Source organism: Choloepus didactylus, chromosome 21, assembly GCF_015220235.1.
Source record: "Choloepus didactylus isolate mChoDid1 chromosome 21, mChoDid1.pri, whole genome shotgun sequence".
Classification (NCBI taxonomy): Eukaryota; Metazoa; Chordata; class Mammalia; order Pilosa; family Megalonychidae; genus Choloepus; species Choloepus didactylus.
Window position 1 is genome coordinate 25,520,451 of NC_051327.1, and position 23,328 is coordinate 25,543,778.

The 23,328-nt window shown below is 55.1% G+C and overlaps 2 protein-coding genes across 9 annotated transcripts in view; one reads left to right on the top strand and one right to left on the bottom strand.

Moving 5' to 3' along the window:
• SNX8 (sorting nexin 8) overlaps positions 1-11,324 on the top strand; it is a 95,173-nt gene extending 83,849 nt beyond the window's left edge. For 3 of the 5 annotated variants that reach the window (XM_037815228.1, XM_037815225.1, XM_037815229.1), the window contains exons 6-11: positions 771-931; positions 1,517-1,649; positions 5,630-5,773; positions 6,675-6,821; positions 7,044-7,193; positions 8,597-11,324. In XM_037815228.1, coding sequence (XP_037671156.1) covers positions 771-931; positions 1,517-1,649; positions 5,630-5,773; positions 6,675-6,821; positions 7,044-7,193; positions 8,597-8,710 — 849 coding nt within the window. In that variant the 3' untranslated portion in view covers positions 8,711-11,324. The remainder of the gene's footprint in view (positions 1-770; positions 932-1,516; positions 1,650-5,629; positions 5,774-6,674; positions 6,822-7,043; positions 7,194-8,596) is intronic. The other 2 variants (XM_037815226.1, XM_037815227.1) reach the window with 2 other exon arrangements.
• A 340-nt stretch (positions 11,325-11,664) lies between these two features.
• Positions 11,665-23,316, bottom strand: NUDT1 (nudix hydrolase 1). 4 transcript variants are annotated; one of them, XM_037815230.1, is made up of 4 exons: positions 23,294-23,316; positions 21,716-21,881; positions 12,211-12,356; positions 11,665-11,976 (listed from the first exon to the last, which is right to left on the bottom strand). In XM_037815230.1, exons 2-4 carry the CDS (start codon positions 21,865-21,867, stop codon positions 11,804-11,806), a joined length of 471 nt encoding a protein of 156 aa, XP_037671158.1. In that variant the 5' UTR covers positions 21,868-21,881; positions 23,294-23,316; the 3' UTR covers positions 11,665-11,803. The 4 variants fall into 4 exon arrangements, with proteins under 4 accessions (XP_037671158.1, XP_037671161.1, XP_037671159.1 ...); XM_037815233.1 differs by lacking the exon at positions 23,294-23,316 and adding an exon at positions 23,253-23,266; XM_037815231.1 differs by lacking the exon at positions 23,294-23,316 and adding an exon at positions 22,577-23,069.
• Between the last annotated feature and the right edge of the window lie 12 nt (positions 23,317-23,328).

Consider the following 23,328-nt stretch of genomic DNA (forward strand, 5'->3'; position numbering starts at 1 on the left):
CTGTGAAGGGTTATCACCCCCAGACAACTGCTGAGAAGGGTGCACAGAGCGTGGAAGGCTGCTCCCTTCTGCGCTTGTCAGCTACTCCAACCGCCCGTCTGAGGCCCCTCTTGTCCCTGGCTCCGTGCTCCAGCTCCCACTGCCCCGCTGGCTCCTTTCCACTCCCTGCTGCCCCTCCTGTCGCTGCATGACGTCTTCTTGTGCTTCAGGTGCACATAAGCTCCTGTTGCTGAGTTCTCAGATTTCAGGGGATGGATTCTCACATTTATTTATTTGAAATGTATTTTAAAATACGTTCGTGTGTCTTTTTCCGTATAAAAGGATTGAGGTAGCTACGTGATAGTTTTTTTCCTTCTTAAACTACTTCTCCGTACAGAGATGAAGAATCCTTTATTTACATTTTATCCCCCTTTTTTTGTTTTCTGAGCATAAGCAGTTAATGTTAAAGTTTGTAAAAAATGGGGGACATGTGGAGAGGCCTTGAGGGGTTTATATGCATCGTTTGGAGCCTGTAGATGAGTATTTGAGTGGCTTTTGACAGGACCTTCGGTTAGAGCAGGTTTCAGTGACTATGTAGCATGTGCCAGCAGCTTCTGTCTCTTTCTTGGACGGGGAGAGAGACCCCAGGGGGCTCGGAGTGGGCGCTGATGTCCGCTGCCTGCACACAGAATCACGGGACTCATGGGCGCAACTTTTGGTGAAAACTGCTGTTTTCTGACAGGTGTTTCAAGTCTCGTAATACACACTCTCTCTCTCTCCTGTCCATTCAGGACTTTCTCCCAGCTGACATCCAGGCGCAGTTCGCTGCCAGCCGGGAGCTGATCCGCAACATCTACAACAGCTTTTACAAGCTGCGGGACCGGGCTGAGCGGGTGGCTTCCAGGGCCATCGACAACGCTGCTGACCTCCTCATATTTGGAAAAGAGCTGAGGCAGGTGGCCCTTTAAGTCCAGGGGGCTAGTTAGGGAGAGAAGCTGTTCTGATCTGTTTAGCCCTAAAAGGGGGAGAGTGGGTCAGGCGATTAGGGGTCAAATTTAAAAGACAGAAGGTGGTGAGGCCGCTGCGGCCAGGCAGGGACGTGTGCACGACACGTGTTGTCAGGACTGGCCTTTTAGCCCACTTGAACTGGTGCACGACACCTGTTGTCAGGACTGGCCTTTTAGCCCACTTGAACTGGTGCACGACACCTGTTGTCAGGACTGGCCTTTTAGCCCACTTGAACTGGGAAATCGCAGACGGTGGCCTTCTCCTGCCCTGTAGGAGGGGCACAGCTTGCAGCCCAGGGTGCTGCTCTAGAACTGGAGATGTGTCGCCTGGGGATCTGTTGAATTGATTGGGGGGGGGGGGGGGATGTGCTGAGAATCAGCATTTCTAATCTCCTAGATTTCCCCACGGACCCCTCTCCAGTTAGCAAGGGTCTAGTTAGAAGCTGCAGAGGCTGCCTCAGGGTCTTGGACTGCATGGCACGTTCCATGGCCCTGAGCCCCTTCTCTCTTATGTGTTTCCTTTTCCCTAGTGCCCTAGGATCAGACACGACCCCACTCCCTTCCTGGGCCACTCTGAACAGCAGCACGTGGGGGTCCCTCAAACAGGCTCTGAAAGGCCTGTCGGTCGAGTTTGCGTTGCTTGCAGACAAGGCCGCACGACAGGTGAGTGCTGTCCTCGCCGTGCACCGGCTCCGGAGGACAGCTATTCCTGGGCCTTTGGGAGGGTCTCCTCCTCCTCAGGTCGATTTCAAAGTTCTGAGTCTCGAGTGAGGGAACAGGTGTGCTGGATCAGAACGGCATGTCCCCATGTGTGCTGCTGGCTTCCCGTGGGCTCCGGAAGCTTCCAAGAGGGTTGGCAATGGCAAAAACATTGCCACTTGACTTTGCTGAGAGTAGAAGGTATAACCCATCTTTGAAAATGTAATCTTGAAATTTCCAGGCTGCTTCCAGATGGACCAGATACTTCCATTCTGCTGTCCTCTTCCACTTAATTTGGCTACATGGGAGCCAACTGATTAGAATCATAAATACGCTCCCAGCCCCAGGAAGCTCCCTGCTTCCACCCTAGATGCCCAGTTAACTTCAGGAAATGCTGGTGCTATGTAGGAGATGCTATTTTTGGAAATCTGCAGACTCCTGTTGTCAATTGGGGTTTGTTTGAAGAAACAGTATTTACACTTGAGGGTCATGTGTCTGCTTTTACGATCTAAAACCATTCCAGAATTTGAGGGTGGGAGCTTGCTGCCTGTTCTGGGGAAAAGGGCTGTTTTAGCTTCCTGGGCCGGGCTGGGTTAGACAGCGGGAGTTTGTTCACAGTTTTGAGACCAGGAGAATGCCGCAGTCAAGGCATCATCAAGGTGGTGCTTCCTCCCCACGGCTGTGGTGTTTTGGGGCCGGCTGCCCGCGACCCTTGCTCCTTAGTGTGTCACGTGGCCGGGCATGTGGCTGTGTCTCCTGGTCTCTCCCTTCTCTTCCAGGTTCAATTTCAGCTTCTTGCTTCCTGTGGCTTCCTCTCTCTCTGTCTGAGTTGTACTCCAGCAGGAGGTGAGGACCCACTCTGACTGAGGTGGGCCGCACCTGAGCTAAAGCAGCCTCATCCAAAGGTCCTGTTTCCGAAGGGTTCACACCCACAGCAGTGGGTTAAGTTTAAGAACATGTCTTTCTGGGGTATGTTTAGTTCCAGACAATTGCAATAGTCTTTAAACTGCCAGTGGACAATTTTGAAGAATTTTAAGAATACTTTTTAAAGCTGTGGTGCAGGCCTGAAATCTAAAGCTCTGTAGCTCATGGTTCTAGCTGGCGAGTCAGAACCGTGGCGACTGGCGCCGTGGAGTCGGGCCTTGCTCACACTGGAGGCTGGGTGTGTGGGTGCCCGCAGTGTCTGAGACTGTTGAAAAGGGAATTCGATCTTGCTGGTGGGGCAAGGCCTGAGTTTTCTTCTCTCACTCCTGGCACCTGTTTCCTCCTCCGAAGCTGCGTCGAGGGCAGGGGTGGTGTTTGGGTTTGTTAAGCTGCGGGAAATGCAGTATATCAGAAGTGGATTGGCTTTTACAATCAGGGTTTATTAGTTCACAATTTTACAGTTCTAAGGCCCTGAAAATGTCCCAATTAAGGGCATCGACAGGACGCTACCTTCTCTGAAGAAAGGCTGATGGCATCTGGGGTTCCTCTGTCTCATGGGAAGGTGCAGGGCCGGAGTCTGCTGGGCTTTTCCCACGGTTAGCGTCTCGTTTCTGTGGCTTTCTCCACAGTGTGTCTGGGCTTCTCTCTTAGCTTCTCTCTCAGCTCCTGTGGGTCTTCCTTGCTTCTCCCAGGGGCAAACTCTGGATTACATATCTTAGCTTCTCTCGAAAATGTCTCTCAGCTTCTCTGAGCTCTCTCAAAGGACTCCAGTAAAGGATTAAGACCCACCTGGAATGGGCAGGGTCACATCTCCATGGAAATAGCCTAATGTAAAGGTCCCACCCACAACAGGTCTGCCCCCGAAAGAGTGGATGTAAAGAACATGGCTGCCTTGGGGGTACACGACAGCTCCAAACCAGCACGGGTGGGACAGCTCTGAATTGGCGTGTGGCCCCTTCCCTTCCCAGGCTGTCAGGTGCCCACTTTTCCAAGGCAGGAAGGACACAGGGAGGGACAGGGAGCCGATGGGCTGGAAGGCAGGGTGTGTGCAGGACAGCCGGGCTGGACTGGGCCAGCGTCTTGTGCTTTGAGCTTGTTCAGGGCACTTGGTCTCTAGGCCTCAGTTTCCCCATTGATTAATAGTGAGGGGGTTGGACTAGACCATTTTAAAACTTTTTAGCCTGTTGAACCCTTATTCAGAGAGCTCTTGTTTAAAAGTTTAGTAAAACCTCAGAACGGATCTCTTTTGCTTGTGGGGATATAGACTTCTGTCCCTGGGCCCCGCCTCCCCCCGGCCCCTCTGATTTGGGTTCGGATTCTGTGTTTTCTAAGTTGAAGAGAGCAAGAGGTCTCAGGCATCTGATGTGGTACAGGTTTTTGAGGTTCTTCTCTGCTCTGTGATGCTTTGATACTTGATATTTCATAATGTCAAAGCATCACATATTTATCATATTTATGGTATTTCATAAATGCAGATTTGAAACATCTGGAGAGTTGCTGTTTTCCTGAACGTTCCTCACTGTACTTGGTAGTTTTCAAGTTGTGAAATTAAGGGGGTTTTTACAGCCAGACAAGTAAGACTGAGAGCAGGGGCTGCTTTCTCCACAGCATGGTGACTTCTGCTGAAGGTCAGGGTTGACAGTAGGCTTGGTGGCCGGTGATGGGGAGGGAGGGCCCTGCATTTCCTCCTCTGTTACACCCTCAGGTGGGAACATGGGCACCTGTGACTGGGGTATTTTCCAAGTTGTAAAAACCCTAGAGACGCCTGTAAGGTGCTCTCCTGTAACCTGACCGGCGGACAGCGGGGGTGGCTCCAGACACAGGGTCGTGTGTGGCTGGCCCGAGGCTAGTCCAGCGCCTGTGCTCCCACCAAACGTCCTGTCAGCCTCCCACCTCCTTCTCCCTGCAGGGGCTCTGCTGCAGGTGGGCTGGGGTCGGCTGGGGCAGGTTTCCCAGCTCGTCCTGACTTCCATGCCTTGGTGATAGGTTGGCATCTGCCTTTTCCTGGTGCAGGGCTGGAGAGACCTTGGCTGTCTTCTCTGTGGCCTTCCCCAAGTTCCTTGGCCACCCCTAGGGCTTGCTCTCCGCGGCAGTGGAAGCTCCCCTGAAGGCAGGCTGTGCCCAGGGTTCTGAGAGAGGCGCTGTGGGCTGCGTGTGCTGGCTCGTCCTTGCGTCCTGCTCCTGCACTGCTGCTCCCGGGTGCACACTTGGCAGGGCCGACACCGATGGTCTGGGATTTGTCTCCAGCTGCAGGGCTTTGTCGTCTTTTGCTTTTCCCCAGGAAGCCTCCCTCCGTTCATGGGGCCACCCTACCTGCCGCTGAGGTTCTGTGGTGAAAGAGTGAGCTGTGGAGCTTGGCGTGTCTCTGCTGGTTTGACTTGCTCACCTGTTGCCCTGTGCAAAGCCACATTGGGGTGCAGACGCAGAGCTGCCGTGAGCCCTCCCATGGGTCCCAGACGTGTGCAGCCGCGGGCGTAGGTGCCCTTTCTGCCCCTTGGAGCAGCCTAAGCACTGGAACATCTTTGCTCGCTCACCTCACTTGGCTGCAGCTGTGCATCTCCCCTTCTGGGGCCTGCGCTTCTTACCCTCTTTTTAAAGTGGAGATGACCCCCCCTCATTCCCAGCAGTGTTCCTTCCATTTGCTCTTTTTTAGTACAGCTCACGGCTTCCAGCAGACGCTCCAGTTGTGTGTGGGCTGAGCAGAGCTGCCGGGGGAGGAGGCTGGCGGCACCGTGGCTCTCCCGGTGTCAGGGCAGGGTGGGAGGCGGGCTTTAGGAAGCCAAAGTGAGATGTGACACTGTTGGATTTGTAGAAGTGAACAGATGTCCTTGTGAAACAGTGTCCCTCTCCCCACCAGAACGGGTCTGCCTCGTGCCAGGGGCTGTTGTCTGGACGGGCCCTCATGTGGTTGGCTGGGCTGCTGGGAGAGCCCCAGAGGCTTTGTGAGGAAGAGCCGGCCCCTGGCCGGGCGTCTGGGTCCTGGGAGTTCTGGGCTGGCTGACGCGCCCCTTGTTTTCCAGGGCAAGCAGGAGGAGGATGACGTGGTGGAGAAATTGAACCTCTTCTTGGATCTGCTGCAGTCCTACAAAGTAAGCCGTGACTGCCCCTTGCTGGGGGACGGAGCTTTTGAGAATGACTTCGGGATCTTTAGGGCTCTAACTCTGGTGAGGTGGAAGGAGGGCGGTGAAGCCAGCACTGCAGGCAGGCGGGTGTCTTGGGCCTCTTGGGCCTCGGGGCTGCGGGCAGGGGAGAAACCTCGTGTGTGTGCACGTGTGTGCACGTGCGATGTCTGACCCAGCAAAGAGGGAAATCGGCTCCTCAGTTGGATGGCGCAGGAAGTCAGGCCTCAGCTCGGGGTCAGGGCAGCTCCTAACCGTCCTGGGGGCCAGAGGAACTTCCCGCTCAGGAGCTCGCGAGGGGCTGGCCGGGTGCGGTGGGGGGTCCTGGGAGGCCCTCCCTCAGTGGGATGTGGCAAGCTGGGCTGCAGGGCTCTGACGGCGGTTCTTTTAGGGAACCCTGGGGAGATGCAGCCCGTCTCCTCTGGGAGCACGGTCTGGTTTTCCTTCTCCAGGAGGGATCCCAGCCTTCTGGAAACAGACAGCAGTTAAAGTCCGGGGTCTAGCTGCTTCCTGGTGCTCTGGACGATCACTTTTTCCCTTCTGAGCAATGCGTGTTTTGCGTGGGTCTGCAGGCTGTGGCCTGGTGCTTTCCTTTCTGGGCTGCTCGTGTCCTTCAGGGTGTGTCAGAGTTGATGACCTGCTCTGCCCTGCGGATGTGCCCTGAGCAGGAAGCGAGTGGGTGTGTGTGGGGCTGTGTGTGAAGAAAAGCCCCCGGCCCCACCCCCGGCCGTTAGCAGCCTTTATTTTTATTTTCTGTGGGTGCGACTGCCCCACTCCCTGCTCCCCAGCCTCTCCCCATCTTTACTCTCCGGGTTTTGCTGCCCCAGGGAGGGAGTGTAAAGAAGGCTTGTGGCGGGGTGGCCCTGGCGCCGGCTCTGGGTCCCCCTGGTCTGGTTCTGAGGGTGCCGAGAGGGCAGGGCTGGTGGTGAGCGCCTGGCCCCCGCAGGACCTGTGCGAGCGGCACGAGAAGGGCGTGCTGCACAAGCACCAGCGGGCCCTGCACAAGTACGGCCTGATGAAGGGGCAGATGATGAGTGCCGTGCAGAGCCGCGAGCCTGAGGCCGTGGAGCAGCTGGAGTCGCGCATCCTGGAGGTACCCGGCCGGGGGTGGTGCAGGCAGGGGCCCCGCAGATGCCAGTGCACACGGCAGCAGGACCGGGTCTGGCACGGGTTCCCGGCCTCTCTGGTGCCTGCCGTGCGCTGGGTCCAGGGTCCTGGCTTGCATTCCGTTGCAGCAGGGAGCGTGAGGGCTGGGGCCCCGGGGCTCCTCCGCAGCGCCTGCTGGCCAGGGACAGAGAGGCCCTCTCCTCTGCAGCAGGAGACTGCCATCCAGACAATGGAGCTGCGCAACTACTTCTCCCTGTACTGCCTGCACCAGGAGACGCAGCTCGTCCACGTCTACCTGCCGCTCACCTCCCACATCCTTGGCGCCTTCGTCAACTCCCAGATCCAGGGGCACAAGGAGGTGAGCCCCACCCTGCCTGGGAAACGGCCTTGGAAGGTTCACAGGGCCAGGGTGAGCGTGGGACCTCACACAGCTCCTCCTCATGTCAACTTGCCACGCGTCTCCAGGACGACTCGTGGGGTTGTCCGCCTGATTCTTTGGGATGGTGGTTGGAGTGGAGCAGGAGGGTTTACAAAGGAACAACTTCTCACCTTCGGGAGAAAGTCACGAAGGTGGAGGTCAGGCGGAATTCCCGAACCCCGAGGTTTTGAGGCAGAGTAGGGAGGGAGTGGGGTTTGAGTTAGGAGATACATAGATGAGCATTTTCCTGAAAACCCCGGTCCAGCTGCCTTCAGATGGTGGCTCCCTGTGCCATTGAGAAGACAGGCTGTGGCTTCAGTGTGGAGCCCGTCCTCAGGTGGGGACACACGTGTCCCTCTGCAGACAGTGTAGGATACGGCTAGCGCATCTCGTACCCAGCCGGCCAGGGCTGAGGAAACGCCCAAAGAGGGGCCTCGTCTGGTTGTCCTTTCTGGCCCCCGCGGGCCCCACACCCTCCTGCTTTGGGCCTTCTCTGCGGTTCCTGAGTGTTCCCGTGGCCCTGGCCGCCTCGCAGGCCGGTGGGGCAGGGCCTGGGGTTGCTCTGCTGGTGGCCGTGGCCAGTCTGTGTGAGCGGGCGGAGCTGAGGCCGGGTTTGTGAAGCCCTGACGTGGATCCAACCTCACCACCACCCCGATCAAGTCATCTAACTTTGGCTCCAGTCCTCGGTCTAGAAAATGGCTTAGTAATATGACCCTGTCATATGATTGAGAGTCACATGGAGCCCTGCCCCACGGATGGGCTTTCTCCCTCATCCCCACGTCCCCAAGGTCTGCCCACCTGTCGCAGCCTGGGTGTGGGCGCCTTGTGGGCTGGGCACGTGTTGCTCACCAGTTTTCATTCACGTCCAGGTTATTTTCATTCCTGTCTTTATTCGCCTTTTTGTTCACTTGCCGGTCTCTGCCCTGGTCCCCAGCGTGCTGGGCCGTCTGGAAGGCTGGAGCTTGCAGAAGGCCTTGCCCCAGCATATTTCCTTGAGGTTCCCTGGAGAGCAGGTGTCTTCTCTCTGCACGTGACAGGACAAGGGCCCGGTTGTTGGCTACCTCTGTTTTGTCCTAAGGTCTTTATCTATGCAGGGATCTGTGGTCCTCAGGAAATGTGGAGAGGACAGAGCTGCCTCTGCTTCTGGAAGCTCAGTTGTCTTGGATCATCTTCAGTTCCCGGGACCAGGAGCCCAGAAAGGGGCCCCGCAGGGCACCCCGATGCGGCCTCCCTGCTGTGGTGGAGGGCTGTGCTGGGGCCCCGGGTGGCGTTCACCAGAACCACGTTGTGCCTGGGGGCTGACGCCCTGCCCTTCTCACCTGGCCTCTCCCCTTCTCCTCTAGATGAGCCAGGTCTGGAACGATCTGAAGCCCAAGTTAAACTGCCTGTTTGCTGGACCCCCCAACGCCCTGACTCCGCCAAGGTCTCCGCAGGAGGACAGCGCGTTTCCTCACTAGTGCTGGGGAGGCCAGCGTTCCCTGTGGCCTCACTAAAACCTACTTCCAAATGCTGTGTCCCTCTTTAATTCCCTTGGACGGCTGTACCCCGGCCCCCGAGCAGGGGCACTCGTGCCCTGGGGGGCCGGGCTCTGGGTGATCGCTGGTCCTCTTGCCCCTCGATGGGGGCGTGGCTGAGGACACCACCCCCCAAGGCATTCTGAGCGGTGGAGACCCGACTGCTGCCCATGCCCCCTTCTGTTGCCCCTGCCCATGCTCTGGTGTGTTCTGGTGCTGAGAAGCGAGTTCTCTGATGTTGAGGCAGGGGAGACGGGTCAGGTCTGGGGGAGTCTGAAGGGAGAGCCTTAGGTGTGTCTGAGCACATGGAAGATACTGCCCCATGGGGTATGCGTGTGTGCACGTGTGTGTGTGCGACGGCCCCACATGGGGCAGGTGCAGTTGGACGCGGAGGTGGTGCTGATGGGGACATGCTCCCAGGCTGGGGCTGTCACACTATCCTTGTGCGGCTGCCAGTGTGGAAGGCCGTGTGTGTGCTGGCGGGTGCACCGCCCTGGGCTGGGGGGTCCCTGAGTCCCTCGCTGTGCACACACATGCACATGCTGGGGACCCTATGGCCTAGCTCTGAGGCCGAGGGAGGGTGCAGGAGGGGTCAGCTGGGCTCGAGTGTGTGGTCTGTGTGGGAAGGAACCTGTTTCTCTGAAGATACCCTTTTGGGCCTGTACCATCCCTCCTGGCCTCCCTTTTCGTGCTCACTGATTGCTGTCTTTTCACCGAGGCGGACCAGAGCCTTCAGGGCTACTTCCCTCTGGTGAGGAGAGGGTTGTTCTCTGGCAGCCCCACGGGGGTATTTCCAGTTGAGGCCTGAATGTGTTCCTTTCTCAGTCACCACTGTGGTGACACGTGGGGCTTTTCCAGTGGTTCGGAGCTAGACGGGATGCTGTCTGGTCCCCTTGGGCTTTCTTTGAGCTCACGGTGCTCAGTGGCCGAGGAGAGATGTTAAGAGTTTCTAACTGGACTGCAGGATTCTGAGATTACTGCCTTCCGGGGATGCTTGCCCAACTTCAAGGGTTTTTTCCTCCCTTGATCTGCAGGATTCTCTCTCTGCTTGCATGTCCAATTGCGGCGTGCAGAATCCTGAGGTTGAGATGGAAGGCTCTAGGCTAGCCCAGCACTCATGCCAGCACACCCGACTCCCCATTGGTGGATGACGGGGGACCGCTGACACTGCGCTGGCTCAAATCCCCAAGTGAGCGTCCTCACCACAGCCAGGTGGCTGCGTTGGGCCATTCGGAGAAGATGGGTGCCAAGAGCTGACCGGGATCCACCTGTGCCCAGCAAGGCAGTGAGAGGGTGGGTGGGGTGCAGGGGAAGCCCCCTCGGCCGTGGCTGCCGTGGGTCTTCCTGCCTACCGGGAAGCTGTTAGGAGAGCTAATGGCTGGCTTTTCTGAGCTGTGGGGCTGCTACTTTTGGATCCACCTCTCTAGAGAGAAGTCCGGAACCAGTGTGCGTGGGCCTGGGCAGTGCCAGCCTTCTCTGCACTGATGTGCTCAGTACAGAGTGCAGCAGCCACCTCAGCAGCAGGCTACATGGCCTCTCCCATGCTGTCCCTGTGGCGGTTGTGAGACGTGGCAGCCCTGGGGCTGCAGGGCCACCCACCTGCGCAGAGGCTGCCACGGTGTTGGGGCCACAGGTGGCCACAGCCTTGTTGAGGTCCCGGCAGGCCCGTTCCGGGCGGGGGCAGGCAGCGAGCCTGGCTGGGCCTACACAGCCTTCTGCCAGGGCATGGGGAGAGCAGGGAACCCCAGGCAGTCCCAGGCTGCCAGGGGGAGCCTCTCCCAGGGCGCCAGTCACTAAGGAGAACCCACACACCAAAGACTTCAAGACAAGCCTTTTCTGAAAAGAACTTGACTGATGGAGACTCAAGCGCGGGGCGGCAGCTCCCTGCAGTGGAAACAGGTTTCTTGGCTCTGGCCCTTTTCCCGAGGAGCTCATCTGGCAGCGGTGCAGCCTGCTCCTGAGAGGCAGGCGGAGGGAAGCCTGTGGGGGTGTGTGGGGGGCTCTCTGCCATCATCCCCTCCCCAACCTGAGGCTCCTGGTGAGAGCAGTGGAAGACTTCTGAGGAGGGGGTGGGCCACCACCTTCCACTCGGGGGTCTTTCTCTGTCCTGAAGCTGGGCTGGCAGTACACAGCCAGGCCTGGGGTGGGATGGGGCAGGGCAGGCCGTTCCTGTCCCCCCTAAAGCCTGCCCTGGTGCCCTCAGCCCTGGTGGGAGGTGTCTCTTCTTGCTTGGGGTCACCGGCCCACACCCCACAGTGTTTCCTGGTCCAGCTTACACGGTGCCATGTAGCAAGGTGTGAGGGGCAGTGGAGGGAGGAATGTGGTTTAGGGGTACAGGGTGGGCCAAGAGGGACTGACCTAAGTCAGGATTCTTTGCATCGGAGGCTTTTTCTCTTGCTTTGCTGAGTCAATTAGTTCTATGGCCGAAGCACTTTATTAGACTGCGAGAATCGATTACTACGCTGCCCGGCAAACTGGACTTGTTTACAAATGACCTACGTTGCGAGATTTTTACCAGCAAACCTATATGAACAATTATTAAATATATTTATAGAAAGTGGGCGCACTTGTAAGTCTTTGTGTTGGTGGGTGACCCCTCCTTCCTGGTGGTCTCTGGGGGGGGGCCAGGATGCCTCCTTTCCTCGGGGCAGGGGTGATGGCCACCGCTGGGTTTCAGCCCCGGGTCTGACAGGCTTGGTTCCTACAACAGGTGGGTGGGGAGACAGGACCCAACCTGCCCCCGCTGTGCCCTGAGCAGCCCCAGGCAGGCGCCTCCCCTGGCACCGGCTGTCCCTCTGCTCATCGCAGGCGCTGTCCCCGTCCTCCCATCGGCTCCTCCTGCCCACTGCTGCTTTTTGTGGTGCTGGTGACTGGGATGCAGTGAGCTGCCCAGTGTGCAGTGTGTACAAATGGAAAGACGTTTATTTTCCCCACCATCTGCTCATGTGCCAAACGCAGAAAAGCTGCGCCCAGCTGCTGGCTCAGTGGGGCCCACGTGGGTCCAGCCCACGGCCCCTCTGGCTGGAGGGGTTTTCTCTAGACTTTGTCCACTTCCTGCAGCGTGTGGTCCAAGATGGTGTTGTGACCCTGGAACTTGAAGTAGCCGTGGAACTTCTTCTTTTGAAGCAGGAGAGGAAGCCAGTAGCTGTCGTCAGGCCACATGTCGTCGAAAGGGATTTGATCCAGCCGGAACCACTGGGGACGCATTTCTGCAGCAGAGGGAGAAAGGGCGGGTGCGGGCGGTTTGCCCAAATCTGAACTGACCTTCGTGAGGAATCTGGCACGTTCGTTCTCTCAGAATGAGGAAATAGCACACTGCGTCAGTAAGGTGCAGGCCTGTGGGCGCCCCGTTCCCCTCCCCACGGGTGCAGAGGGGTCAGCTGCTTCCTTTGGGTGCCCCCTCTCACCCAGCCTCGGAGCGCCATCCTGCCCTCTGAACTCACCCTCGCTCTCCATGGGTGTGCCCTGGGTGCTGTCTGCACGGAAGATGTGCACGTCCATCCGCTCAGGGTCCCCCACAAACTCAAACACGATCTGGCCCACCTTGTGCAGTGTGTCTGCTATGAGGCCACTCTCCTCCTGCAGCTCCCTGTGGGGGAAGGACAGACGGATGGAGGGAGGCCCCTCAGTGCGTGCAGGGCATGCACGCTCACACACAGCCCCTAGGAGGGCCCAGGGAGGACGGGAGAGCTGAGTGTTGGTACACAAGGGTCTCGGTGAAGGGAGCGCTGGAAATGAGATATGTGGGCTTCAAGACCCAAGCGGACACTGTTCAGAAGCCATCAGCAGTTCCAAGCCTGGGTGAACTGGATTAGCTGGGGAGCTTTTTAAAAGCTCTGATGCTGAGGCCCTGGGGCAGGCCGGGCAGCTGACCTCCCCCAGGAGTTTCTGAGGAGCAGCACCTGCTCAGGAGCCTCTCTGTGCACATGTGGCCAGTCTGGCCTTGCCAAGCTACGCCTGTGCAGAGCTGAGCTGGTCAGTGGCAGAGCTGTGGTGGGCTCTCCCCCTGCAGCAAGTGAGGGTGCCCCCCAGGCCGCTGGGCGAGCTGGCAATGCCTGCTCCAGGAACCAGTCCCCACTCCACGGTCTGCTCAGGGATGTCTCTCCAGCCTCCAGCCCTTCTCCGAGGACATGGGGTCAGATCACAGGTTCATACTGTCTCTTTCCAGAAGGAGGAGTTGCTGTTTTAACTTCTCTTCCACAAAGGCACCCAGGGATTCGCGACACAGGACAAAGGCGTCCAGCCTGTCCTGCCCTCCCCTCCGCGTTGGGGCCCATTCTCAGGACGCTTTCCCTAGGTGCTAACCCCGCTGGGCTGGAGCTGGGGTGCTAAGGATGAGAGAAACTGCACCCAAGGCACAGGTACAGCCGCAGTTCACACCAGCCGCCAGCTCGCCACGCACTGAGGCAAACCACTTCCTAAACATTCCAGTGCTGTCGCTAACTTGAAAACCTTTTTAAAGTTACTCATTGTGGATAATCGAAAAACATGCCTGGGACTCCTCGCCCAGGCAGAACCCCTGCTCACCTTTCCGTGTTTTTCCTTGTGTCTTTCTCCTTTGTACATCCCCTTAAATGACTGCAAATGTAACATACATATATTATAACCTGCATTTTTCAGTCAGCGTTTGATGAGGGCATGATATGCTACACCTCAAGCCATTCAACCTGCTGCTTACTGTTGTGTATTATATGATAACAAGTTTCAACTTTTGGTTATCGCGAGAACCCTGTGACGAGCGTCTTTGGAATTTGTACTATTAGTCACTTTCTCACGAATGAACTGCTTAGAGGCACTTACTGTCAGATCCACCCCGTCCCCTTTTGCCGAGCCCTCCCGCCCCTCTAGAGCTTTCTCACCTCCCCACTTCCCTAGCTTTACTTTTGTTTCAGTAAATATGTGCTACCTACGTCTATTTACAGTTGTTCGTAAAAAATAATTTTAGCTTTGGTCTCTGAGTTAGGTAAGAAACAATGCATGATGCTTTCTATGCCTGTGAGAAGGGGAACCACTTTGCTCATTAAAAACATTTCCTTCTCCGGCCTGCGACGTGCATAACCCTCTGGCGAGGGCTGGAAGGGACTCTACCTGCTGCCGTTCCAGAGGTACAGGTCTACGGGATGCTTTGCAACCTGGAATTTACTCACCAAGATGGTTAATTAAAATTAGCCTTGACCTAAAAAAATGAAGGTGTGTATTTCATTTGGGAGGTGTAGGGGCTCCCCAATTAAAAGTACTGAAAGCTCTCAGTGGGGCCTCACCCCCTCCCAGGCAGCCAGCTGGTGGATCTTGTTTTAAAAACCTCACATACTGATTTAATGTTTTGACTAATTTTAGTTAATCTTCCCAGAGCACATGGCAGAGTATGAAATATTGGTAATTTCCACAGTGACGGAGGTAAAACTCCATTTCACAGGCTGGGATAATTAGACAGATGAAGATGACACTGTTAGGACTTTGGGAAAGTGTCTGGCTGTATCGGATGCTCCTTCCCCAGGCGGCAGATGGAGAACAGGCTGAGTAATAAACAAGAGCACAGAGCAACTGCCTGCGCCAGGCGGCGGGCGGGAGGCTCAGGCACAGCTCGGCAGTGACAGCCCAAGTCCCTGTGGGTGTCCTCGTGGCACTTACTTCCACGTTCCCCAAGCACGATGCTGGACACAGGGATTCCTGGTTTTCTGCACACGTGCTGGGCCCCACCCCCTGCCCTCTGGTGGTCTAGCCAGGGGTGTTGGCTCCATCCCCTGTGGGGCACACACCTGGTGCCTACAAACCAGGTAAAGCTAATGCCTGCATGCCTGCCACCACCCAGAGAAGGCAGAGAAAGTGGGTAATACAAGGTGCCCGGCTGGCCCCTGGCCAAGGACACCAGGCACAGAGGAGTGGAAGCCTCAACTACCTGTGGCGAGGCCACGGTAGCCTGGGTGCTGAAGTGGCACTGCATGCAGGGGACTTGCCACCAAGAGGAAGCTGCTGTGCCTCCCTCTTGTCGCCTTCTCTAGGACAGCAGAAGCTGCATCAGCCATGGCATGGGGAGGCCTCTAAGAAGGAGCAGCCCACCCGAGAGGTGACGATAAAGGAGGCTGCGGCAGCCCTGGCAGGCTGGGGCCAAGTGCAGCTCGTCATCCCCAGAGTCCCCAGAACCTGGGGCCCTTTGGGCTTGGCCTGCCCGGTTCCAGTGCCGCCTGGTTCCTCGCGTTCACCAGAACATCTGCCACCTGTGTGCCTCTCACACCCCACAGTGGCAGTGGTGCATGGTCCCCTATGTGTGTGTCCCTTCCCTTGCCTGCATCTCATGTGCCCAGCACAGGCTGGAAACTCCAGTCACTGGGAGAGCGAGCCCAGGGGCATCCCAGAGAGAAGGCTCCGCGGAGCTGACCTGTTGAAAGAGGGGGCAGGCCCTGGGGCAATGCAGACCGCAGGCTGGGGTGGAGGTGCTGGCCTGGCCTCTGGCTGGCTGCTTCTGAGGGTGGAAACGGCAGATGCCCCGTGGCCACTGGGGGCTTTTCTCCAGGGGGAGTTGGTGGTCCCCCCGCTGGGGGCAGGGTCCCAGAAGTTGCTGGGGCAGCCTGGAGGCAGCATCTCAAGGGCCCCCACCGGAGGCCTCCAAGCACAGGGACTGTTGGCCTCCAAGGGGCCACCCGAGGCCTTTAGAGGAACGCCGACAGGAAACCATCTAATTAGACACGTACGTCTCAACAACAGCACAACGTCATCTTAAGGCCATTCTGGGACTTGTGGCAGGAGGTGAGGGGGATGCCTGCCCAGGCAGTGAGAGCCCAAAGGCTGGCCGCAGCTCATCCGCCTCCTCCCCCACGCCCGCCTGGGCCTGGCCCAGATCCGGGGATTTTCTCACCTGGCCATCGGCCATCTGGTGATGCCAGGAGCCTACCTGTGCCCGGCTGAGTAAGCAGCAGGAAAGAAGACAGAATGACTCTGTCATATATTTATGGCAAAGGTGACAACGAAGTACAGAAGGGAAAACACAGTCTTTTCCATAAACGATATGTCAACTGGATATCCAAATGGAGAAAATGACTCTACACCTCCACCCCAAATCATCCACAAAATTCCAAATGCAAAAAGTAAGATAATCCAGTTTTTAGAAGAAAACTTAGGAGAACATCTTCATGAGTTTGGGAAAGGCACAGATGTCTCTAAATGGATTAAAAAAAAAAACACACTAAACAATGAAAAAAATGATAAATGGGATGACAAGAAAATTAACTTCTGTTTATCATGGTATCTCTTAAACAGTTAAAAAGCAAACCAGAGTCTCTGTTCGGGGCAATGAAAAAGTTTTGGAAATGGGTGGTAGTGATGGTAGCACAACATTGTGAAAGTAATGTCACTGAATCACAGGCGTGAAAATGGTTAAAGTGGCAAGTTTTATGTTCCATATGTTATCACAGTTTAGAAAAAGAAAAAAGGCAACACCACAAAATTGGAGATATTTGCAAGTCACCTATCTGACAACTTGCATCTCAACTGTATTAAAGTATATGAATCAATAAGAGAAAGAAAGACAACCCAATAAAAAAATAACGCATCAGACTCGAGCAGACACTTCACAACAAAGGAAACTCAAGTGGCCATAGCAACTGAGGACGTGCTCAACTCCAACAGGCGCCCGGGTAGACAAATTAAACCACACAGTGACATCGCCGCACCCCTACCGCAATGGCTAAAATGAAACGAGGAACCAGAACACACACCTGGGTGGGAGGTTACATTAGTGCATGCACCTTGGAAAACCGGCAACCTCGACTGAAGGGAAGTCGACCATTCTCCTCCCATGTAAATATCCACTGGAAAAGAGCACAGGTGGGCACCAAAAGACTTGTAGAAGACTGTCCCTGGCTCCAAACTGGAAAGAGGCTCTGTGTCCCCCTTGGGGGGGCCTGCAAGTTTGCCACAGGCTCCAGACGGGGAGGGTTTTCTTCTGCCCACCCAGCCCCATGGTCCGGTCTCCCCTCCTTGTGCTGCCATTCCAGGTCCTCGGCCCTCTGGCCCCTGCCAGGTTCCCCAGCCCACCCCGGCTGTCCCTCAAGCTGTGGCATCTCCAGGCTTCTCTGTAGATGCCACAGTGGCCCCTACCCCTGGGCTTTCCTCCTGGCCACTCCCCCAAATGTCAGGGCTTTGGGAGTTTTCCTTGTGCTTGTCCTCTGCCCTCTTCTTCATCCTGGGTGCCCCTGGGCCTCTATGTGTAGAAGACCTTTGTGCACCCAGACTGGATGGGAGCCTGGGGGGCAGGTCTGGGCTCACCCCCGCTGTGCCCCGGGGCTCGGTGCAGCTTGGCGCTCAGGGAGGGGGCTGTACAGATCAGTGACCGATTGAATGGAGTCCTGTTCTAGTTTGCTAATGCTGCAGAATGCAAAACACCAGAGATGGATTGGCTTTTATAAAAAGGGGGTTTATTTGGCTACACAGTTACAGTCTTAAAACCATAAAGTGTCCAAGGTAACATCAGTAATCGGGTACCTTCACTGGAAGAAGAAGCCAATGGCATCTGGAAAACCTGTTAGCTGGGAAGGCATGTGGCTGGCGTCTGCTCCAAAGTTCTGGTTTCAAAATGGCTCTCTCCCAGAACGTTCCTCTCTAGCAAGCTTGCTCCTCTTCAGAACATCACTCACAGCTGCACTGAGTTCCTTCTCTTTGAGTCTGCTCATTTATATGGCTCCACTGATCAAGGCCCACCCTGAATGGGTGGGGCCACGCCTCCATGGAAATATCCCATCAGTTATCATCTACAGTTGGGTTGGGCGCATCTCCATGCAAACAACCTAATCCAAACGTTCCAACTTAATCCCCACTATTATGTCTGCCCCACAAGATTGCATCAAAGAATATGGCTTTTTCTGGGGGACATAATACATTCAAACCGGCACATTCCACCCCCTGGACCCCAAAATGACATTATCTTTCCATATACAAAATACATTCATCCTACAATACCACAGAAACTTAAATCATTTCAGTAACAATAGTTAAGTACAAGATCCCATCAAAATCAAATATAGGCGTGGTCAGTCCTAAGGCATACTTTTCCTTTAGCTTTGGATCTGTGGACTTACAACAAGTTATGTGCTTCCAATATACAAAGGAGGGACAGTCATAGGATAAATATTCCCATTGCCACAAGGAGAAAGAGTAAGGAAAACAGGGTTAACAGGACCAAAACAGTTCCTAGAACCCGCAGGACAAACTCCATTAGATTTCAAAGTCTGAGAGTCATTTACAGAACAATGTTGCATCCTTGGGGCTTGAGAGAGCGGGAGTCTAACCCTTCCTAAGGGCCTTTGTGACAGCCCTTTCCTCTCCAAACGCTTGGGTGAGTGCTCCAACATATCCACACACTGGGGAGACCACCTTCTCAGACCCACCCTCCTCAAACATCGGGGCAGCTCCCGGATTCCCTTTCATCTCCGGGGCACACGCTCAACCACTTCAGAACAGTGGGGTGGCAGCCAGGCTCTCCCCAATTCCCTGGGAATGTGCTCCACCCTCTTTGGGGCTTGGGGTGGCAGGGCATTTCCTGAGCATTGAGGTGGAATGCCCACCCTCGACCTCCAGGGCAAACTCACCCTTTCCATGTACCAAAATACACTTGGACGCTTTATGGCCTTAAGACTGTAACTGTGTAGCCAAATAAACCCCCTTTTTATAAAAGCCAATCCATCTCTGGTGTTTTGCATTCCACAGCATTAGCAAACTAGAACAGATTTTGGTACCAGAGAAGTGGGGTGCTTTTGCTGCTGAGTTTGCAAATACCAAACATGTTGGAACAGCTTTTCAAATGGATAAGGGGAAGATTCTGGAAGAATTGGGAGGAGCTTGATAGAAAAGGCCAAAACTGCTTTAAAGAGACTGTTTATGGAAACATGGCCTCTAAAGATACTTCTGATGAGGACTTGAGCAGAAATGATGAATGTGTTGTTGCAAACTGGAAGAAAGGCGATCCTTGTTTTAAAGTGGCAGAGAATTTGGCAAAATTGAGTCCTGGTGTCAGATGGAAGGAAGAATTTGAAAGTGACAACCTGGAATACTTAGCTGAGGAGATCTCCAGACTACATGTGGAGGAGATACCCTGGCTTCTCCTTGCAGCTTATAGTAAAATGCAAGCAGAGAGAGATAAACTTAGAACTGAACTCTTGGGTTCAAAGAAACCAGAAGCTGATGGCTTGGAAAATTATGAGGTTCCAGGGGGTGGAATTCCAGAAGCTACAGCCCAATGTGAGGATGTAACCAAACATGGAACCCAGCTGCCATTTCAGTACAAGCCAAGACTGGAAAAGGAGTTAAGCAGAAAGGATTTGTGGAAAGTCCTACTGTCTGATGGCTTTGACCCCTGCATGCTTCACGCGAAGCCAACAGAATTTTTGCGAGATCTTTACAGACAGAGCCGTTGCCAGTCTGGACTGGAGGAGAAAGAAAAGAAACAAACTGAAGGAAAAGTTTCTTCAAAGACAGAGCCATGGAGGTTGAGGTCTGGAGTCAGGAGGTCTCGGGCTGGGAGAGTGGAGCAGCCCACATGCATGGAAAGGGTGAGTTTGCCCTGGAGGTCGAGGGCGGGCCTTCCGCCTTGATGCTCTGGAAGAGTTCTGCCACCCGAGGTCCCAAAGAGGGCGGAGCACATTCCCAGGGAATTGGGGAGAGCCTGGCTGCCACCACACTGTTCTGAAGTGGTTGAGCGTGTGCCCTGGAGATGGAAGGGAATCCGGGAGCTGCCCCGATGTTTGAGGAGGGTGGGGCCGAGAAGGTGGTCTCCCCAGTGTGTGGATATGTTGGAGCACTCACCCAAGCGTTTGGAGAGGAAAGGGCTGTCACAAAGGCCCTTTGGAAGGGTTAGACTCCCGCTCTCTCAAGCCCCAAGGATGCAACATTGTTCTGTAAATGACTCTCAGACTTTGAAATCTAATGGAGTTTGTCCTGCGGGTTCTAGGAACTGTTTTGGTCCTGTTAACCCTGTTTTCCTTACTCTTTCTCCTTGTGGCAATGGGAATGTTTATCCTATGACTGTCCCTCCTTTGTATATTGGAAGCACATAACTTGTTGTAAGTCCACAGATCCAAAGCTAAAGGAAAAGTATGCCTTAGGACTGACCACGCCTATATTTGATTTTGATGGGATCTTGTACTTAACTATTGTTACTGAAATGATTTAAGTTTCTGTGGTATTGTAGGATGAATGTATTTTGTATATGGAAAGATAATGTCATTTTGGGGTCCAGGGGGTGGAATGTGCCGGTTTGAATGTATTATGTCCCCCAGAAAAAGCCATATTCTTTGATGCAATCTTGTGGGGCAGACATAATAGTGGGGATTAAGTTGGAACGTTTGGATTAGGTTGTTTGCATGGAGATGCGCCCAACCCAACTGTAGATGATAACTGATGGGATATTTCCATGGAGGTGTGGCCCCACCCATTCAGGGTGGGCCTTGATCAGTGGAGCCATATAAATGAGCAGACTCAAAGAGAAGGAACTCAGTGCAGCTGTGAGTGATGTTCTGAAGAGGAGCAAGCTTGCTAGAGAGGAACATCCTGGGAGAAAGCCATTTTGAAACCAGAACTTTGGAGCAGATGCCAGCCACGTGCCTTCCCAGCTAACAGAGGTTTTCCGGACACCACTGGCCATCCTCCAGTGAAGGTACCCGATTGCTGATGTGTTACCTTGGACACTTCATGGCCTTAAGACTGTAACTGTGTAGCCAAATAAACCCCCTTTTTATAAAAGCCAATCCATCTCTGGTGTTTTGCATTCCGGTGAAGCATTAGCAAACCAGAACAAGTCCCTACAACAGACACCCAGGTGGCTGGATGGCTGGGCCCCCCCATCTTATCTGTGCCACCCCAACGCCCACCTCGGCATGGCTCACAGGCCTGTGTGCTGGATTCTCCCCAGACTGGCTCTTTTCCTCATTGCACCCTCCCAGCACACAGCAGACACACCGACTGGTACTTGCCATGTGAATGTGCCAGTGTGCCAGTGTGGCACAGCCCAGGGTCCCAGGCCTCAGGAGGGGCTTTCGATGAAAGACAATGACAACCTGTCATGCTTAGTGTGTCGTGAGTGGTAATTAACAAAGAAAAGAACAGGAAATATTGAAGTGCAGCTTCACGGAGTAAGGGTATTATTTTATGCAGTTTTTTATTGTACAGGTCCACCTGAGTGTGTGTACATTTGTGTATCTCTTACTATGGGTTCTGGGGGAAAAAACACCGAAAACTGTTGGGCTGCCACAACCCCAGCTTTCTTCCTTTCCAGAAACTTGATTACTATGTATTTAGAGCTTTGCTCTCCTCTCCAGGGAAAGTAGCCTTAAGGCTGCCCATTTTTTTCAGAATGAAGGAACATACACAGCGGCTAACGTTTGTGGAGTGTTTGTGATGTTGACTTCTTTATCTTACTTTATCCTCCTAAACCCGTGAGGGCTGGGAAGGGCATGGGGCTAGGTCTGTAGGGCTGCGTCCTCTTGGGCTCTGCCTTCCCCCATCCCTTCCCACGTGAAAACGGTTGTGTTGAGGGTGAACTGAGACTGTGTGCAAAAGGGATTAAATAGAAATCATCATACTTGGCTCCATGGAGCAAATGAAGAAATCAAGGGGCTGACTAGCCTTTCAGCCAGATAGCAATGAAGCCAGGACTTCTGACTCAAGTCACAACACACAGCAGTTTCCAGAATACATCCTGATAGTTACCATCACCACATGGCAGCAGCTAACACACACTCAGCACATCCCAGACTCTGTTCTATGGTCCTCATAGGCATTTAACCCCCATACTCCCGAGGCAGGTCCCGTTTTACCGTTCGTGTCTCACAGATGAAGAACCTGAGGTTTCAGGTCCCACAGTTCTAACTGGTATGATCGGGGGTCTGGCTCTGGAGCTGTTCTAATTCTTATCCCCTGTGGTAGCTGGTTCTGGGGTTAGGCCTGCCTTTCCCTTACCTCTTGGCCCCGTCCTCGATGGTCTCTCCTTCTTGCACTTTGCCCCCGAAGCCATTCCACCGGCCGGCCCCGAAGCCTCGTTTCTTCATGCCCAGGAGAACTCGCTGAGGCTGCAGCACCAGCACCAGGGTGTAGAGCCTGGAGGTACACATGGTGCTGTCCAGTTCTGAGAGAAGAGCAAGAGGTCCTGTCAGCCTCGCGCAGGTAGAGATGGTTGTGCATGGAAGAATGTGTCTTGTGGAGTCAGGAGCAAGGGAAATGCCCGCTGGAAGGCAGGTGGTCACTCCCCGGTCTTGTGGCAGGTGGAAACCTGCCACTGAACAAATGGTTCCCTGGGGCAGACACTGGCATGGCTCTGACTGCAGAGGCCTCAGAGCCCAGGCCCTTGGCTTGCCAGGGCCGATTCAGCAGGTGTGGGGACAGCCCCAACTTCCTTCCCCCACTCGCCAGCACTCTTAGCTATGGAGGACACCACTACCCTTGCAGAGAGGGCTGTTCCTGCCACCTGTCCCCACCCCCAGAAACTCAAGAGCCCATAAGCAGGAGCAGGAGGGTAGATCAGCCCCATGCCCAACTGGCACCAAAACACCCTGCAGTTTACCAGCCAGTCCCTTCAGGCTTTGGCCTTATCACTGGTCCAGGCTTCCTGGGCCTACTGGGTCTGCCTCCTGTCTCTCGGCAGTAGCAGCCTCCAGATTCCCAGGAAATGCATGGCTTGGAGGAGTGATCCTCCTGGAAAGGCCTGGCCGGCCTGCCCTCCCACCTCCTGCTCAAAGCTGTGCTGCTCTGGGATCACAAGGGCACTTCCTGCCTGAACAGGTCTGCACAGTCCCGAGAAGGACTCTAAGTGTAAAGCCTTGCCTGTGTCCCTGGAGAAAAGACCCCAGAGAAATACTGGAGGACGAGGACCCTTTCCTTTCCCAGCCTTCCTGGCCTGGGGCCTACTTAACGCGAGTCCGCTCTGAGAAGGACACCCAACTAAGACTTAGAGTTCAGAGCCAGGGGTCTCTCCTGGGAAGCTGAGGTTTCCGAGAGAGGGGCCTAAGGCTGGGTCCCGGCGGTGGGGTTAGGTCAGAAGGGATGATCGGTCTCTGTGGACGCGGGCTGTGCCTCCTGTTAGGCCTGACACTGATGCGTCCTGCCCCGACCCTGGATCAGGAGTAAATTCTGACGATGAAGATGGGTGAGGCTAGCAGCATAGGGCATCACTTATTGCGCTAAGTCCTTCACAGTTAGCTTAATAGATCCAACAACCCCGCGAGCTAAGGCTTGATCTCTTCATTTAGAGAGACTAAGTAACTTATCCAAGGCCGGACGGCGGGACCAGTCATGGAACCCGGGGTCTAGTGGGCGCCGGGCGCCGGCACCATTATCGGCGTCCTCGGCGAGGCTGCCTCGCGTCAAGGGCCGGGGCCCTGGCGATAGGACGGGGGAGCCCCCGCGGCGGCCATGGGGCCTCGGGGCCGGGCAGCCGTGAACTGAAGCCCGTCAGGAGGCTCGGATGAGGCGACCCGCGTGGAGCCGGCACTAAAAGTACCCGGCAACCTCGCCCTCGGCTCCGCGCGCGCGCGCTCATACCTGCATCCGGGTTTCCAGAGGCGGAAGCCGGATCC

What these genes read in the sequence shown, in the direction of transcription:
- NUDT1 (XM_037815230.1), bottom strand. Translation starts at nt 21,867, where the DNA reads ATGTGTACCTCCAGGCTCTACACCCTGGTGCTGGTGCTGCAGCCTCAG. An exon ending in ATCGAGGACGGGGCCAAGAG is followed by an intron (nt 12,357 to 21,715) that starts GTAAGGGAAAGG and finishes CTTCCCCCACAG; the next exon opens with GGAGCTGCAGGAGGAGAGTG. An exon ending in CACACCCATGGAGAGCGAGG is followed by an intron (nt 11,977 to 12,210) that starts GTGAGTTCAGAG and finishes CCTCTGCTGCAG; the next exon opens with AAATGCGTCCCCAGTGGTTC.